At 46.6% G+C, this 18,950-nt stretch overlaps 1 protein-coding gene across 1 annotated transcript in view; it reads right to left on the reverse strand.

Annotated features, from left to right (window-relative positions):
* PLXNC1 (plexin C1) overlaps positions 1-18,950 on the reverse strand; it is a 165,281-nt gene that overhangs the window by 92,864 nt on the left and 53,467 nt on the right. The window contains exons 3-4 of the mRNA XM_008143843.3: positions 18,306-18,440; positions 14,606-14,706 (exon numbers count right to left, since the gene is read on the reverse strand). Coding sequence (XP_008142065.2) covers positions 14,606-14,706; positions 18,306-18,440 — 236 coding nt within the window. The remainder of the gene's footprint in view (positions 1-14,605; positions 14,707-18,305; positions 18,441-18,950) is intronic.

Raw genomic sequence — 18,950 nt, forward strand, 5'->3', positions numbered from 1 at the left:
GACAAACTAAGTCTGAAGTCAAGGCGTCCAGACTCAGGGAAATGCCAAAACACAAGACCAAAATGCTGCTGAGACAGCTGAAAAACTGGATCGTCATAGCTGGGGCTGAAAGTCATGATAAAATTATGCTAATCACAGAGGCAATTTAGATTTTTTTTACAAAAGCAAAAACATCCCACATGCCAGGCAACATTCTTTCATGTGATTTGGTTCATTTATTCTTCACAACAAACCTATAGGTAGGTATAATAATTGCTTTGCAGATGGAGAAACTGAGGCATGGAAGGCTCCATATTGCTTTCCCAGGGTCACAGAGTTAGTAAGCAGAGGTGCTGAGACACAAATCCAGGCAGTTTAGCTTCTAAGTCAATGGTCTCACTTCCTATCCTAAATTGTCTCTCACAAGAGCTAATACTTAACTGAACCATTCCCATGGGCCAGACACTGTTTCTAGGGCTTTCTTGGAATTTACTCATTGATCCTGACAACCTTTTCCCCATAAAGGGGAAATTTCAGAGATGAGGAAACTGAGATGCAGACAGATTAGACAGGATGGCATGAATCTTAGCATTCTGGCATTGGTGTCCATATCTCACTGCTATGCCAAATTCCTCAAAATTGTACCAGGATAGCAACATCATAAATGCTAAGATAACAGTAAATAGGTCCACCCAGAACATGAGCCATACAGGAAAATATAGGTTTTATTTCATTTCTCAAAGTGTGTTCTATGGGTTGTTAGGGGTGTTCATGTTAAGGGTTTTATTGCTAAGAAGTTTGGGAAACACTAGTTAAGTTTCTCTGGTGCAGGACTTCTCAGAGCCTTGAATATGATAGTGTGCTTTGTAACTTCCCAAGACAGGATTGAATGATGCACTGTCTTCCAACTTTTTGATTGAGGGTCAAAAGTTCTAGTCACACACGTTGGAAAACACTGCCCCATCTTGGTTAATGAGCAGCAATCCAAATGGTGGATCAAATTAGAAAACTTTGGCCTTTTGGGGGGCTCTTTTTCTCAACTGTCATACTCAATTGATCATGATCTACTAATTCTAAGCATCACTCTGTGCTATCTCCTGCATTCCACCCTCCCCCATCGCTTCTCACCTGGGCCCCTGCAGCAACTTTTTAGTTGGTCTCCCTCCTTCCCACCTCCAGTGGCTCCAATCAGCTTCCACGCCGATATCTAGGTCATGCTCAAGCACAAAGCTGATTCTATCACTTTCTGATTAAAATTTTTCAATGGCACCCTTCTGCCTACTTCAAACTCCTCTACCCATGTGCCTGCTTTTCATGACCTGGAGCCTAGAACACAAGCTTCCACGCCCCTCTCTTTACCCACACACTATGATCTAGCCCCTCTCTTCCTCTCCAAATGCACCCCAGGTAATTGTGGGTTGATAAGTCTGTCTCTCTATTTAGCCTGTAAGCTCTTAAAAACACAGATCCTAATATCTAGTGCATCGCACCTAGCAGAGAGCAGTTATTTGATAAACACATGCAGTGCAAGCATCCCAGCTCTTCCTAGCAGGTCTGCCCTTACTGTCCAGAACGCCCTGGCGCCTGCAATACTTGGTGAGATTGTGTTCCTTGTTCAGACTTGTTCACTGTCACCTCCTCCATGTATGCCCAGCCTCCAGGCAAAATAGTCACTCCTGCCTCTGTGTCCCCATGGCACCTTACACAAGCTCCCGGTATATACAGCACATTGCATTAGTTGCTGATTTGCCTCTGACTAGACTGTAAGTTCCCCAGGGGAAAGGCCAATCTTATTCATCTTGGCGCCCCCAGAGCTTGGTACCATATCTGGCATTCATTCTACAAATATTTACTGAGTGCCACCGGACACCAAGCACTGTAGTAGGCACTGGGGACACATCAGTGTATAAGTCACTTAAGGTCCCTCTCTCTTTTTGTTGTTGTTGTATATTTTATTGATTTTTTACAGAGAGGAAGAGAGAGGGATAGAGAGTTAGAAACAACGATGAGAGAGAAACATTTATCAGCTGCCTCCTGCACACCCCCCACTGGGGATGTGCCCGCAACCAAGGTACATGCCCTTGACCGGAATCGAACCTGGGACCCTTGAGTCCGCAGGCCAACGCTCTATCCACTGAGCCAAACCGGTTTCGGCTAAGGTCCCTCTCTTAATGAGCTTACATTCCAGCGAGGCACACAAACAGGAACCAAATAAGCAGACCATAATTTAAAACAATTTCAAACCAAGGTAAGTCTCCTGCAGAAAATAAAAATATAGCAGGGAGGAACTCCTTTAGAAAGGCTAGGCAAGAAAGGTGGCATTTCAGCTCAGAGCTCAAGGATGAAATGATCTGGCCACATCAAGAAGCGTGGGAACAGCATTCCAGGCAGAAGGAACAGCATGTGCCTAGGCCTTGAGTTCACATAAAGCTTGGTCTCTGCAAGGAACTGGTTAAAGACCAGACTAGTAAAGATCAGACTAGTTAGAATATATGAAGGAAGGAGAGAGTGGTTCTGCCATGTACAAGCCGGTGACCTTGGACAAATCACGTGTTGTCTCTGTGTCTCAGGCTTTCCATCTGCAGAGAGGCAGATAACATTAGTTTCTATGCCATGGAGTTGTTACAAAAACATATACCTATCTAGCTGAGGCTTACAATAAATATTAGTAGTAGCATTATATTTATTACACAGGCAAGTAAAAAGAATTTAGGCAAACATTTAGGTGACACAAGCCAAACAAACACAACATGGTAGTGAGGAGACAGGGATTTGGGCACTAAGCTTGACCAGAAGGCCCATTTGCATTGCTCACAGACACCAAGCCAACGTTCAGCGTGCCTTTTCCATGTTTAAAGGCACACGCAGTTCAAGGCTTCTTGGAAGAGTCTTAATCACACCTGTCTTTCCTCCCAAGACCAAAGCATTCTTTGGGGTCTTTCCTTGAGCACCAGCTATGAGAGCACTTTCCACGGCGTAATGAAATTATTTGTTCAGTGTCTGCTGCCTATACTAACCTGTGAACTTCTCCAGCACAGAGTCTCATTCATCTTTGTTTCCCTCAGGGCCTGGTACAGGGCCTGGCGCACTGCTGGCATTCAACAAACGTTAGCTGAATTGGATTAAGGATTAAATTTTAAAGTGACTAAATTCTTGTCGATGTCTCCATGATACCAGCATAAGTTGTTCCATTGATTTTTGTTCACTGGTCGGCCTGTTAACTGGCGCAGTGGAAAACCAGCCTTTGTCTTAAAGCTTTGAGCTATTTACCCCACAGAAAACACATTTGCAGACTGAACCACTCACACAAAAGGGATCTGCGGCCTTCACCCCATGTGTTTCCTTTGTGGGTGATGAGTGTACTAAAAGTGGAATTTTATTTCCAAATGCAGACTATGAACTAGCGAATCTAAGTGAGGCACTGAAACAAAAACAGGTAGCATGGAACTAAAAGTGGGAAAATGATGCCTTCTGAGTCAGAAGATCTGGGTTCAAAGCTGCTCTCCCACACATTCTCCATGTAATGGGGCACATCTCTTAGCCGCTTTGGGCCTCAGGTTCCCCACCAGTAAACAGGTGGCAATAACACCTCATCTTCCTGAAAGCAGAATTAAATACCACCCTTGGCATATCAGAAATGGCCCATGCTCAATATAGCAGAATACAAGCATTCAAATGTAATAAAACGTTACAAAAGAAAAGAACATGGAGGAGTTGCTGGGAACAGGACAAATGCTAGGTTACAAGGACAAGTGAGAGCATTTGAGGGATTTAAAGCCAATCGATACATACTTATGAAAGTGCCTGCTGCCCGAGATAAGGTCATTTCAAAAAAATCTATTCCATTAAAACATATATTTACTAAAAGGGGTGTTCCTAATGGTACTTGTTCCAAGTCGGAGAGCATCAATTTAAGAGATGGCACCGATAAGCAGTTTGGCCGCCGAGGGCCGCCGTTACTGCTCTCCAAACAAAACAGGCTTCTGTGGAAGGTGCACGTCCCCCTGTGCTGCCACTTGGCGGTCAGCTGTCAAAGCACCAGGGTGGACCAGTGGCCCTTACTGGTTTCTTCCCATCTTCACCTTTTGCTTTGAAGTAAGTAGGATTCATTCACAGCTCCTCTAACAGCTGATAGAAGTGAAGAATGCAGGGGATTCAGGGTCACCCAAGACCCCTCTCCAGGGTTAGAAGGCCCCTGATCCCTTCCAGCATTCTCGGGAACCCGTATGCACGGTCCGGCCTCTGCCAGGGTAATTCAGTAATGCCCGAGGCCCAAATCACATATTCCTCTCTGCTCCCCCCACTGCTTCCACCCCACAGACAGTTGTCCTACTTGCTTCTACACAATTAGTCGGCACAATGGGGTTCTTACGCGGGAAGGAGGGGCCTCCCCCAAATCCCATTATTATCATTATTGCTGTCATTAGAGCCTCACTGGACCGTAAAGGAGTGTCACTGCATAGACACTCCTCTACGGGTTGGAAAGGAACGAGGACTGCATGCAGAATTAGAATGATCGTCTGTCTCAAACGGTCTTCCCGGCCAGTCAGCTAGATGTGGCCATACCCTGGTGAAGGGAGACATCCCCAAAGCTGAACGTGATCCCCGGCCTTGGCTCAGCTGTCCCCGTCTCGGTGAGGCCTTCCAGGACCTCGCTGGTTGGAAGCTGCAACCTCCCCTGCTTCCAGCCAGCATTCCCTTCCTCTGCTTTCTCTTTCTTCATGGCATTGATCGCCATCTAGCATGCTATTTCTTTCTGAATTTTTACACCGTCCATTTTCCCTGACAGAGTAAGTTGAATAATGTTGCCCCTAAATTAATGTCTACCCAGAACCTCAGAATGTGACCTTATCTGGAAATCGGATCTTTGCCAGTGAAGTAAGTTAAGAATCTCAAGATGAGATCATACTGGATTTAAGGTATCCAATGACTGGTACCTTGATAAGAAAAAGGAGAGGGGGATTTGGACACAAAGAGAAAAGGCCATGTAAAGACAGAGGCAGAGACAGGAGTTACGCGGCCACGAGCAGAAACACCAGGAGCCACCAGGAGCTGGAAGAGGAGAGGAAGAATTCTCCCCTGAACCTGAGGGAACATGGCCCTGCGGACACCTTAATTTTGGATTTCTAGCCTCCGGAAGTGTGAGAGACTAAATCTATGTTGTTTTAAGCCGCTGAGTTTGTGGTCAGCTGTTACAGCAGCCCTGGGAAACGAACACACCTCACTTAGAAGAATAAGAGGGCAACGTTCTTCACTGCGAGAGAACTACCGCTTGAAACAGTGTCTGACACATACAAGGTGCTCAATAAATACATGTGTGGATGCTTAACTTTCAAGGTGGAAGGGTTTCTTTAACTCAGGCTGGCCTAGAGTCCCATTATCTTTCTTATGCATAATCCGTCATTCATGAAGGGTCCATTTGGACCAGGCTCTCCCCTCACGTCCCATGGCGATGAGGGACAGTGTCTCTTTCTTGTTCCTCTTCCCTTTTACTCCAGAGTAGGCAATGGTGCTGGCTCGGCAGTTAGAGCTAAGCCTAGATTTGAATACTGGTTCCACGACTTCAAGAGTGGGGAACATCCAGCCCGAGGGCCCCGCCAAGGCATTAGGGGTGAGTTAATTAAATGTTTGACCAAATACAGCAGGCTAATTGTTAAGTTGCTCATTTTGTATGGCCCGAAAATGATGTTATAAAGCATCCAAATGGCCCTTGGCAGAAAAAAAGGTTCCTCATCCCTGCACTACTAGTACCTATTCAACCTGTGGCAGGTAGAATAATGGCCCCCAAAGATGTCCATGTTTTAACCTCTGCAACCTGTGAATAAGTTACTACACATGGCAAAAAGGACTTTGCGGAGGAGATCAAGGGTCTCAAAATGGGAGATTATCTTGGGTTATCTGAGTGGGCCGAAAGTACTCAGAAGGTTCCCTATAAGAGGAGGCAGGAGGGTCAGCGTCAGAGAAGGAAATGTGATGATGGAAACAGCGTCCAGAAGCAGAGAGATCTGAAGGTGCTACACCGCTGGTTTTGAAGATGCTAAAAGGAGCCAGGAGCCAAGGAATGCAGGCTGCCTCCAGGGCTAGAGAAAGATAAGAAAGCAGGTTCTCCCTACAGCTTCTAGAAGGAACACAGCCCTTTTTATTCTTGATTTTAGCCCAGTGAAACCCATTGCAGGTTTCTGACCTCCAAAACCATAAGATAAATAAATATATGTTGTTTTAAGCTATCAAGATGGCAGTAATTTGTTAGCAACAAATACACAACCTAAGGCTGTAAAGTGGGTACTGCATTCTTCCTCCTCTGATGGACCCCTCCTCTGATGGACCGCTCCCACTGACAGCGTGGGAGTCACCCCTGGCACTGCTGTACATCCCAACGGGTTACTCTTCCTACAGACCTTACTTCATAGGGTTCGAGGAGACCGAAATGGACCATGGGCTAGAATGTGCATGACACAGCATATTCTTCTCCATGCATGCAGACCCGTCCCCTGGCCCAGCCTGGCTCAAGGCGGGCTCCCTGAGGGAAGGGCACCCAACTGCATTCTGCACAATAAGTGGGCACACCTGATGGACTCCTCCACCGAAAAGCCCTCAGTGGCCTTCTCTGTGGCACTGTCCACCTCTCATGACGGCAGACTGGACTGCAGTGACTCGGGCTTCAGGAGAATGTGGCAAAAGGTTACCAGGCCCCAGGGGTTGTCTCGGTCAAGGTTTAGGGCAACAACAGCCCATTGCCTTTGGGTTAATTATTAGCCCTGGGGAGCCTTGAGGAAGGAATGTCTCTTGGAGGAGAGAAGAAAGGCAGACCTCAAGGCAGGAGAGCAATGCAAGAAACTGGATGTGGCCATAAGCAAATTATTTAACTCCTTTGATTGTTATTCTGAGGCACACATATGTTTAGCATTCAAATTTCAGTTTTCTCTCTGTGTTCAAAACCCCCTTCTGTTACCCCAAGCCTTTCAGAAAGTCTGACGGGGAACTGGCCACAGAGCCCTGTTGTTAGGCCAAGTTGAGAAATGACCGTGTTCACAGTCTCATGTGCAGAATAGATGACCAGCAGCTGAAGACCTAACAACGGCCCCCAGGGGCTGGCTGTCTACAACTATCAGCATGAAAGAAACATGAAGAATACGGGCAAATGTCAAATTCACACAAATAATCAAGGGGAGCCTGCCAACACCTTATAATCAGCATGCGTGGGGGCTCTGTCCCCACCCTGTACACATCCTGTGCAGGGCGGGGCACTATAGGATGGGACAATAAAGACAAGTGTGGCCCCTTTTCTAAAGAGCCCTGGTTCCTTTATATAACTGGGGCCAAAGCAAGCAGAGCCCCGTGGCGGTGCTAGGAGAGGTGGGGAGGTTCGTGAAATCTGGAGAAACAGCTGCCAAGTAGAAGACTCAGGAAGATACATGAGATAAACTCACCCTTTACAAAATGTACCGAGAGACAGGGATCCTGGAAGGGTGGGGAGGGGAAGTGCGGTACAGCTGATGCTTAGGTTAACACAGTTCATCTTCTCCACTGCCATCAGAACAACCTTTTTAAAACACAAATACGATGTCAGCCCTCTGCTAAATCCCTTTAGTAAGTTCCCAGCAGCAACCAATAAAGTCCAAGCTCAGAGCCCTCCTCACCCTGGCCACACCCAGCCTTTTGAGCCAAAGCTGGAGTGATACAATTCATCCGCCTCTCCCTCAGAGACCTCTCCTTGCTGGATCCTCTGCATGACGTGCCTCCACATCCTCTTCCCTGGGGACAGTCTCCTCCGGCCGGAAGGCCGAATTTTAATGCCACGTCCTCTCGGAAGCCTTCTTAATGTTGGTTACAAGTGATGGCTCCCCCCTCCGGGGTCCCACCATCTTATAGCTAACGTTACTTGAGTGCTTACTGTGAACCGGCACTGTGCCTAGGATTTCATGCACATCATCTGATTAATCCTCTCAGCAACCCTACAAGATTAGAACCCTGCTGTATAGAAGAGGCGATTTGGCAGGAAAAAGAAACTTGCAGGTCCCATTGAAGCCCTGATTCAATCCCAAGCAAGCTGATCCCAGGACCCGAATTCTTTCTCCCCTGCTGTACCACGCCCGCTGCCTGTGGGAGAGTCACCCCTGCACTTCGGTGCATCCCAAACGCTCCTCCTCCTCCATCCTGCTCTGCAATGACAACTCTGTCCTGGGCACCCAAGCCAGACACCTGCACTCCTCCTCCTATAATCTCACCACCAAAGTCCTGCCTTGCTTGGAAAAGAGTGATAACCCACCCACTGCACCCTCTGACACTCAGCCCTGGCTCTGTTAGAAGTCCTTCCCCATCTGACTTAGGTGCCCATTGTTTGGGCTCCAACCTAGTGCCTCGTCCAGTGCCTGGGACACAGTAGGAATCCAGTGTACTAGTACATTTGGGTATCATTTCTTTCCTTTGTGAGGACTTATATCAAAAGAGAAAGAATACATCTTCCAGAAAAACAGTGGCCACCTGGATATTTTATTTTTCATTTTATGGCCCTATTTTTAGCGTGTCAGACTCAAGGGGGAATCCAATTAATCGCTAAATCCTGTCAAGTCTATCTTTCACCTAGCTCTTAAATCCACCCACTCCTTCCTATTGCCACCGTCTTCTCTCTAATTCAGCCCCGAGTCTCTTGCTGGCTTACCGCCACCTTCTACGTGATCTGCAGCTTCCAGCAGTGTCCCCTCTGGTCTATTTTGCTTGTTCTAAAACACACATCTCATCTAGTCTCTCTTCTAGCACCGGCAATGGCTCCCCAAAGTCCTTCCAACAAAATCCAAATTTAACATGGCTTGTAAGACCCAGCCTCACCTGGCACTGCCTAGCTTGCCACCCTCATTTCCCAGCACTTCTCCGCTAGACTACATTCCATCCATACTGAGCACCAGGCTCTCCTATAGCTCCTGGACTTGGCACAGCCTGGTCCCTGAGCCAGCTCTGCCCGCCCCCTCCCCCCTCTTTACTTGGCTGATATCTGCTCACACTTTAGGTCCAGCTTAGACATCCCTTCCTTCAGGAAGCCTTCCCTGACCTTTTCAGTTTGGGTTAGATGGTTTCCCAGGTAACCCTTTGCTTCCTCTGTGATAACCCTTACTGTATTCTATTTTCTCACTAGTAAGTTGGTGGTAGCTCCTGATTAAGGCAGACTGGATTACTGTTCCCAATTCTTCGATCTCTCCTGCACTGAAATGGCACCTCCATAGCCTTTGCCATGTCCCTTTGCATTGTCTCCCACTGGAACAGGCAGAAGATAACAACCTACCCCACTGATGTTGGGCTTGGCTATATGACTTGCTTGCAAACATGGTTTGAGCAGAGGCTTTGAATGAGCTGCAGAGTTTAACTTGGACTCTGTGCTTCATCTCTCTGCCTTGAGAAGAGCATATGCAGGATGAGAGATGTGTGAAGCAGACCTGAATCAAACTCTTGACCTGCAGCTTGAGGCCCCTAACCCCCACCCCTGCTGAAGCTAACCCAGGAGCAAAACCAAACAAACAAACAAACAAAAAACCCTACAAATGTTTGCTCTTGTAAATCACTAAGAGTTTGTTACTCAGTATTATTGGAGCAAACCCTGACTACTACACTTGTCTACATCCCTCACTAGGTTGCAAGCTCCACGTAGGCAAGAAAGACTGCATCCCAAGCACCTAGCACAGGGCTTAGCACACTGCAGGTGCTCAAAAAATACCTGCTGATTGGATGTACAACTGAATGAATGAACCTTGAGCATTGACACGTCTGTCTCCTAGTTAATGTGTGAATTCCTTAAGCCCAAGAGTGGCAACTGATTTCCTCAATATCAGCTAATTATCTGACTTCCCACATTGGGATCTTGGTAGATATTCAATAAACATTTGTTGAAATTAAATAAATTGAGTTGTGTGGGCTGACTTGGGAATCAGCCCTTGACTGATGACATTGTTTCTATGGGAAAATGCATTCTGAGTGCCAAACATACACGTGAACTTTTGGAACCTCATCCGTTCATTGGTTCAGGATTGCCAGTTTTGTGGAAATCCATAACTGAACACAGTTGCTATGCTTTGCAATATGGGAGAAACTGAGAAACTTCTTCCCAACCCAAGACATTCAGCCTGCAAAAATTCACTTTCCACCCACACAGGCAAATTCATCACAGGTTGGATGTGAAGTTCCAACAATAAAATACCAGACTTTTTAGAGCTCATTGTTTATCTAGTTGCTTTTTATCTGCTTATAATGGATGCCTATTATTAACACCCCAACCAAAGGAAGTTAAGATCATTTTCTTGACCCCCCCCAAAAAAAAATCCACTTTCTAGACACATAGGCAAGAAAGCTCAACCTTCTCTACAGAGAAAATAAGTTATTTTTCTAAATAAATCTGCGGCATTTAAAAAAAACACAGTGGGATGCTCTACAGTTATAAGAAAACATCCCCCTTTAGAATTCCTAATTTTGAATGGCACTGGAGCTTCATGTGAGTCAGAGATCTGAAGCTTATTTTTATTAAATCTCAGGCCAGAACCAAGCCAGTGTGAAACCAAGTAATCTGACATGGGTGGGAAGGTCCGTCAGCCCACAAATCCAGAGTGCTATATAATACGTAATGCACAAGTCTTCTGCCATTGGTAGAGTTTCCCAATCATTCTACTCCATTCATTTAATATAGACCTACTATGTGCCAGGCACTGTTCTAGAGTCTGGGGAATACGATGATGAACAAGACTAGGTCCCTATGCAACTTACATTTGAATAAAGGAAGAGGCAGACTCAAGGTCTATTTTGCTTGTTCTAAAACACACATCTCATCTAGTCTCTCTTCTAGAGAAACTTGCAGGTCCCATTGAAGCCCTGATTCAATCCCAAGAAAGCGGGCAGGACCCGCATTCTTCCTCCCCTGCTGTACCACGCCCGCTGCCTGTGGGAGAGTCACCCCTGCACTGCGGTGCATCCCAAACGCTCCTCCTCCTCCATCCAGAAATAAGATCATTTCTGATAGTGGTGGGCCGTGAAGGAAATAAAGCAGTGATGCCACTGAGTGAGGGGAGGCTACTTCAGGCTGGATGATCCCGTGGAGATGTGGGAGCTGGGATATGATAATCAAGAAAGAGCCAACTGTACAAAGATCTGGGGAAGAGTATTCTAGTCTGAGGAAATAGCAAGTGCAAAGTCCCTGAGGCAGGAACAAGCTTGGCATGTTCCTGAGTCACAAAGGAAGCCAGTGTGGCTAGGGGAGATGGAGGAGAGCGTGGACTTAGAGTCTGAGAAGTAGTGCAGGGCCAGACTATGGAAAGCCTCGAACGCAGGCCCTGGGGGTAAGGGAGTCAGGCTGAACTCTAAGACGGAAGCCAGTGGAGGTTATTAAGCTGGGAAATGGCATGATCTGGTTTAGAGTTTAAAAGGCAGAGGTGGGGGAGTAAGAGCAGAAGCAGGGGCAGCAGTGAGCAGGCTTTTATAGAAGCCCCATGTCCTCAACCTCTTCTCCGGTTCTTCCTTTCACCTGCTCTTACGGAAACCTGGCTCTGCCTGAGGACACAGCTTCCGTGTGCCTGCTCAGGGCTGGCTGCTTCCTCTCCCCCATGGTAGGTGTCCTGCTTGCATCTGACCTTCTCTTCTGGACAATTCTTCTTCCCTTCTTTCTAAGCCTGCCACAGCCCCCACCCCCATCTTTGAAGCTCATGCCATCAGTCCACATCACCCCAAATTCCTTCCTGTGGTAACCATCTGCAAACCACCCCCATCGACAGGCCCATGCCTTCCTTTTCTTGAATATCGGGCTCCCCACTCTCCAACACTGTTCCCACAGTCGTTCCTGGTGACTGCAATTTTCACACAGATAATCAATCCACCTAACACGCTGACACCTCCGTTCCTTGACCGCTCTGCCAATAATCTTGTCCTCCATCCGACTTTAGCTACATAATCATACCCTAGATCTTGTCATTGCCAGTAACTCCACCCCCTCCATGACCTTAATTTCAAGTTCCCATAGTCCAACCACTACCCTTTTCCAGTTTCCAGCTTCAATAAGTCTTCCCCCCAACTGCAACCCCCAGGGCACAGATCCGCCTTCTCACATCCCTCACCCCCCTCCTTAGAGTTCACTTATAGTTTAAGGCCCCAAGTCTACTATTATAAGTATCAATATCCATATCACTATCATGGTCCCTCCCTAGCATGCACCCTCAGCATCCAGGTCCCTCTGCCCCCTCTTTAAGTACTTCCTGGCAAAGCCCCAACTCTGACTCGGTCTAACTCTCACCTGCTCTATGACTACACCAACAGACCCAAATGTGGCTTACGAAAGCAAAACCATGTATACTGCTCTCACTTCAAAAGCAAGACGACCCACCTCAAGTGGGCCCTAAAGCTTCCTGGTAGTGATTCTCTATGTCCCATCTCCTTCTCTCTCCCACTCTAATTCACACCTTCTCTCTCTTCTCCCTTCAAACCCCAGGGCTTCCTCCCCCACCTCTCCTCACTCTCACTTGTCTTAAGTCACTGAAAATGATGTAAGCAATATGAAAAGTCATGGTGCGTTCTCACATCACCTACCTGTTCCCGGGCCCATATCCTCACCTTCCCTCCCATGACCAAGAAGGACTGTCCCACGCTCCTGTGTGAGGCGGGCCTCCCCGCTGGTGTACTAGACAGATCATGTTTTCCCGCATCTGCTCAAAGACACACTCCACAGCTCTCTTCTCTCTCCTGCATCATCAGTTTCTCCCTCTCTACTGGACCTTTCCCAACAGCCCCAAAATGCACTGTGGTTTCATGCCTCTCGTAAACAACAAAACTGTCTGGACTCCACTTTCTCCCCCAGCGTCAGCTCCCTTTTCTGCTACCTTTCTCACCAAAGCTCCTCTAAAGAGTTGTCTCTGCTCTGCCTCCTGTTATCTTCTCTGGCAGCTTTAGCACCACCTCCCCAACTGTCCTGGTCACAGTCCCCAGTCAGCTCCTGCTAAGTCTCTTCTCTTGCCTGACCTCGCAGCACTATCTGGCACAGCGGATGCTCCCTCCTCCCTCTGCTTCCCAGACCACCTTTTTCAGATTTTCCTCTTCCCTTTCTGGCTGTTCCCTCCCCTGTCCGGTTTCCTCTTCAGCTCCCTGACCCCTAAGAACTGCCCCACATCTATGCTTAGCTCTCCAACTACTTCTCCCCTCAATTTACACTCCCTCTCCAACATGGTCTGAAGGCTTCCTTATGTCCATCTAAACACTACTAACTTCCAAATTCATATCACCAGCCTGGACATCTCCCATGTCCTGTGTTTGCCAATACGGTAGCCACTCGCTATGTGTGGCTATTTAATCACCCTCACCACCACCACCACAGGCACTGAATTAACTCCTGCATGTAGCCCTACAGATACAGACAGGGAACCTACATAAGTGTAATGGATCAGAAAGATTACGGCAAGACTGCTTAGTGGGTGTGCGATGATGAGATGCTGTTCATGATCAGCTAATTCCTTAAACTCTACTCTTGGGCAAGCGACAAGAAGAAAACGTTCCTACCCGGTTACAATTATTCATGAGAATTCTCCTGGCCCTGCTTCTTTTGTCTGCCAGCGATTCTACGGAAACAGCCCAGTAAGGAGGCGCAGGGGAAGGCACAGGCAATTATGCGTCTTGCTGCATCTCAGCTTTGGACGTCCTCCGTGAACTCTTAATTAATTCCACCCCTATATTTTCGGTTTGTTTTCTGGACCTCTTGCTTACATTGTATTTCCCCCCTCTCCCTTTACTGCTCTTGGCTTCATCCCCTAGAGGCTCCCAAATTCTCTTCCTAGTCCTCTTTTCTTTCCTCAAACCTCCCCTTGTTCAGCCTTCAGCTTCTCTGCACCTGTTCTACTCTTTCTTATCCTTTTTTACCTTTGAAAACGGAAAGCGCCAAACTGACAGACACTGTTATGGTTTGTTTTTTTTTTCTTCCCCAGCCTGAGCTGCGGCTCAGGCTCTCTCCTCCTTGCTTCTATAGAGAGCGAGTACTGGGTTGCCATGGCAACAGCAATCCAACCAGGCGGGTCCCAGTGATGCTACGAGCTGCCATGGTGAGGAAGCGGCTCCAAGTCGCCCCTGAGCCTAGATGGGTCGTGAGCATCGTAATTCAAGAGCAGGCTGGGCAGATTCTGCCGGGAGCCTGAGGTTGTACATCAGGCCCACAGCTGTATGGCGCATTCAGAGACAACAGCATCAATAATAAGGCTTCCGCTGCACCAACCGAATACGTGACATTATGAGGATTCATTTGAAAAATTTCAAACAGCCCTATTCTTCTACCTTCCCGGAGGGAGAACCTTCGCCTGTCTCGGGAGTCTGGGAGAACTCTGCAGAAAGTACAAGCAGCCTGACAGCTCGAGCCCATCCTCCCTTATGTCACCTGCCTGCCCCTCCCACCCCCGGCGTGGGCGACCCTGAGTGGTCCGGGTCAAATGATTGAGAAGCACTGACTTGGCTGGGAACATCTCTGGGAATTAATTCGGGTCACACCATGATATTTCAGTCGGACAGAGGTCAGTGCCCCCAGGTCGTTGGAACGAATTGTTCGAGTGGGGCAACAAGTGTTCCGTGCGTGACACTTTTCTGAAGGTGTGAGCTGTGAGAAAGCATTCAGAGATACCTCTGTAGCGAATGGCACCAGCCGCAGTGAGGGTCTGCCGCTGTTAGGCACTCCGAACAGGACTTATGCTTATGGCAGTTTGCAACTCGAACTCTCCTCACCTAAAAAGAAAGATGACAGCGGTTCAGACAGAATGATAAGCAAGACCAGAAAAACCGCCACACCTTATCGGACGAAGGGCCACAGACCTTTATGGGCTCACACTCTGAATGCCTGCACGGTGACAGTGGGCAGGGGTCCCAAGGTGGGGACAGGCGATCAGAATCACCTTGGGAGCTTGTGAGAGTGCCTGCGGGGACTCCAGCTGAGGAGGTCTAGGGCCAGCCGAGGAGTCTGCACCTCTAAGCCCCTCAGGTGAGTCTGATACGCAGTCAGGTTTCTGGTCTGTGGAATCAGGTCAGCTGGCTTCATACAGAGTCAACGGTACTTGGAAATGAGCATCTGGAAATAGCAAAGGCTCCGACCCGGAGTAGCACCCGGTTGTCCCTGGACAAGGAAGTGAGGAGAAGCCTCCACCCCTCTCAGGAGGGGGGTGGGGGGCTCTAACATTTATTGAGCACTTAGTATGTGCCAGAAAATGGCACATACTAAGTGCTCAATACACCCTCCCCACCCTGGAGTTGAAAGTAAAAACAAAACAAAACAGGGGAGTTTTCAATCATTCCCTGCCCCTAGGGCTGCTCCTTGCAGTTGTCAGAAAAAGCCACAGACAGGGCGCAGTGCTGGGCAGACGCGGGCTGCGGAGGCAGGCAGAGCCAGCAGGCAGTGGGAGGCAGGGACCTGAGGGTCGCAGGGCACCCGGAAGGTAGTGAAGAAACCTGTGGGACGCGTGAGGCCAGGAAGCTATATTTGTTAGAAAGTATAAGTAACTTCTTTAAAAGGTGAGAGGTACAGAGAGTTCTAGGAGGGGTCTGTGAGGAAAACGAGCGATCCTGAGGAATATCTTCTGACTCTAAGTAGACTTCATGGAGGATAACCACGCCCGTCCACTTCACAGTTCTCGGTGCTGCTGACAGACAGACTGACGGACCACCAGCCCGAGCCAGCGGTAAACAGCATGTGGTTATTTCCTTGTAGCTCACAAACATCTTTGTAATTCTCTCATCTTTGTAGGGCGGGGTGGGGGGGTTTCATAAATGTCACATAAGCTCTCTAACCTTGTTTTCTCATCCGTGAAATGGTGATGGTGCTGCAGACTTCCTGGGGCTATGACAAACATTGTCTGGCACATACTAAGTGCTCAATAAATGTTGGCTATTGCTATTATGTGAGAAAAGTGTCCACGGTCCAACAAACATGTGAAATCTTACACTGAAAAAGCAAAATAGGTTTCCTCAGCACAAGGCTCAGAGCTTTCGAATATGCCGAGATCATGATACTCCAGCAGGGGGACAGTCAGTAACAGCTGCTCCTAGGACAATTTTTACTCAGAGCATTTAGTGGAACATGAATCTCTAGAATATTCTATAAGAATTACCATACAATATACTTAAACAAACATATAACTCCATATAAAAGAGAGGACACTGCCGAAACCGGTTTGGCTCAGTGGATAGAGCGTCGGCCTGCAGACTCAAGGGTCCCAGGTTCGATTCCAGTCAAGGCATGTACCTTGGTTGCGGGCACAACCCTGGTAGGGGGTGTGCAGGAGGCAGCTGGTCGATGTTTCTCTCTCATCGATGTTTCTAGCTCTCTATCCCTCTCCCTTTCTCTCTGTAAAAAATCAATAAAATATATTTTAAAAAAAAAAAGAGAGAGAGGACACTATAAATACTACATTAGACCTGCTTCTTCAACTGAACACACGATAGTGACTATTCCACAGCAATGCATGGATCTCCATGTGGTTATGTTTAATGGCTACATATTATACCATTCTATGGATGTATGAGGGCGTGTTAGTTTGGCTATTACTACCAGTATTTGCCCAAGAATCTAAGAAAGGACTTTCCTTCGGTCTGCCTCCGTTGGGGTTGTATTGGCCCAACCAGAGCCTCGCGGATAAGATCTGTAGCAGGAAACCCAAGTGAAGAGTGTAAGAGTAACCAGCTTCGATGCCCAGTGGGAAAGTCTCCTCAGGATGTCCGTGGGATGACCAGAGACCAGAGCAGTTCACCTTCAGAAAGTGAACACCTGTCAGCTATTGGAGGCTCTTGCCGTGGTTCCCACCCTATGGTCTTGAGTTCCAGGGAAGGTGGTAATGAAGACTTCTGAGCGATTTGCAATGTTTTTAAAAGCTGAATGGAAAAATACGCACAGACTAAGCCAGACTTCAAGTGTTAGTGCTTTGGGCTGGAATGTTATCAGCTTTGTGGCAGTACAGTCTGTCCCCTGACTGTTAGCTTTAGATGCCCTGGATAAATGCAGCCTGAGAATGGGAGTTGTTACTTAATATATGCACTTTGTTGAGGAGACAAAAATCTTTCAAATATGGGAACCCTGGGGAAGAGATGTAGCAAAAAGTTTTGGAATGGAGAAGCACGCTGGTCAAGAAGACTCCATATGGTGAAGAACTGGCTTACAAAGGTATATGAGGTCCAGTGGCCATCGAGATGTGGTCAGTTAGACATAACTGACTTTTCAACATGCAAAGAGCAATAAGGCCTTTTTTAGGAATTCCTGGAACTACAAGTCCTCGCAAAGCTACTCTGTGGCTCTAACAACACATATAGGTTAATGCCATTGCTACAGTCCTTAGAGTGCTTGAGAGGAAAAGAATGAAAAATTGGGGTAGGCCACGAGCATCATAATTATATCCCTGATATAATTATGTAAGTCTCAATTATATTCTTTGTCCTTTGTATGTGCAAATAATCATGGGTCAAAACCACTGTGCCAAAATGGCCTTTCAGTTTTCACAAATTTGTGATTTGATCTCATTTATCATGGGCTTTAAAAGATCAGAGCATAACTTAAATCCTAGTTCTGACAGGCCTAACCTATATATGTATCCTTGAGCAAGTTATTTAACCTTTCCAAGTCTTAGATTCTTCATATATAAAACAAAGGTATTTTTATACCATTAAATTATTAATACTTTTCATTAACATTATTTATTATAAGTGTGTGTACACAACTCTATGTGTCTCATCTAGAGACCATATGTAGAATGATAATTAGTACATAGTCAGGAGGGACTCAGTAAAAATTAGTTTATCTCCCCCTTCCCTTGGTGAAGCACTTTGTAAAAACAAACAAAAAAAAATGTAGAAAGGTATCCTTTGTAATTCAGTAAGCAGAAGCAAGAAGAAAAGCTAAAAAACAGCCAACTAAATTAAGAGAGGGAGGGCAAGTGCCATATATTTCCTGGTTAATGAATGTGTATGAGACTGTGAACTGATATTAACCCCAAATTCCAAAGCTAATCCCATTGGGTATATTCATAAATGCATCTAATCGTTCAGAGCCCACACAATAAATGTGTAAATTCAGTCACCTTGCTGATGGTGCGCCATTTGCAAGCACATCCTCCTCTGCAAAACCTGGCATTGGAAATATAGCCAATAATAACATTGTCTAAACAGGTAATATTTCTTGCTTAGTTACTGACAGTAATGTTTTTAATTCTGTGCTTGTGAACCATTGCCTGCAGCGATGGTTAAACTCAGTAGTTCAAAGTAAAAGCTTCACTACTAGATAATGACATCAATTAAACACTCCGTATTCATAAGTCAGAAGCAGTAACTAGTTTTTTACCTACCTCTTTTCCAGCTGTTAGGTAGATGTAGATATTCTTCTCAGGATGTGGAACGAGTTTATAAAAAACAGGTGTTTCTTCTTTAATTTCGTAGATAACCTCCGGACAATTTGAGGTCAAATTCTCACCAAGAATAACCTGTGGGTTTTTTTTTTTCCAAAAAGAGAAATATGATTTCTATTAAATATTTTGAATAGCAGGGTGGCAAAACTTGTATCTTAATTCTAAAACCACATCCTTCCTTACTACATATACTGGCTAAGGTACTATGTTCCTTCATCATGTCTGCCTTCAACAGGGCTGGTAATAATAAGCACAGTATTTCTGCTTCTGTATGGGACAAAGTCACACATGCACATGCAAGAATGCACACACACGTGTGCACATGCACGCGCGTGCGCACACACACACACACACACACACACACACGCACACACACAGCCACTCTTCAATACTGGGCAATATACTTACATGTGGAAGCTCATCCACAATTCCTGACCATGGCTGATTGGCCTTCTGTGAAGCTACAAGTAACAGCTTCTTTAGTACTAGGCCAAGACCTATCTTAAAACTAAAGGAAGTCAGCTCAACATATATTTTGTGTGGGTTATTCTGGTTCTCCCATGTAATTCTACACAGTCATGCCTT

The sequence above is a fragment of the Eptesicus fuscus genome, chromosome 7, assembly GCF_027574615.1.
Source record: "Eptesicus fuscus isolate TK198812 chromosome 7, DD_ASM_mEF_20220401, whole genome shotgun sequence".
Classification (NCBI taxonomy): domain Eukaryota; kingdom Metazoa; phylum Chordata; class Mammalia; order Chiroptera; family Vespertilionidae; genus Eptesicus; species Eptesicus fuscus.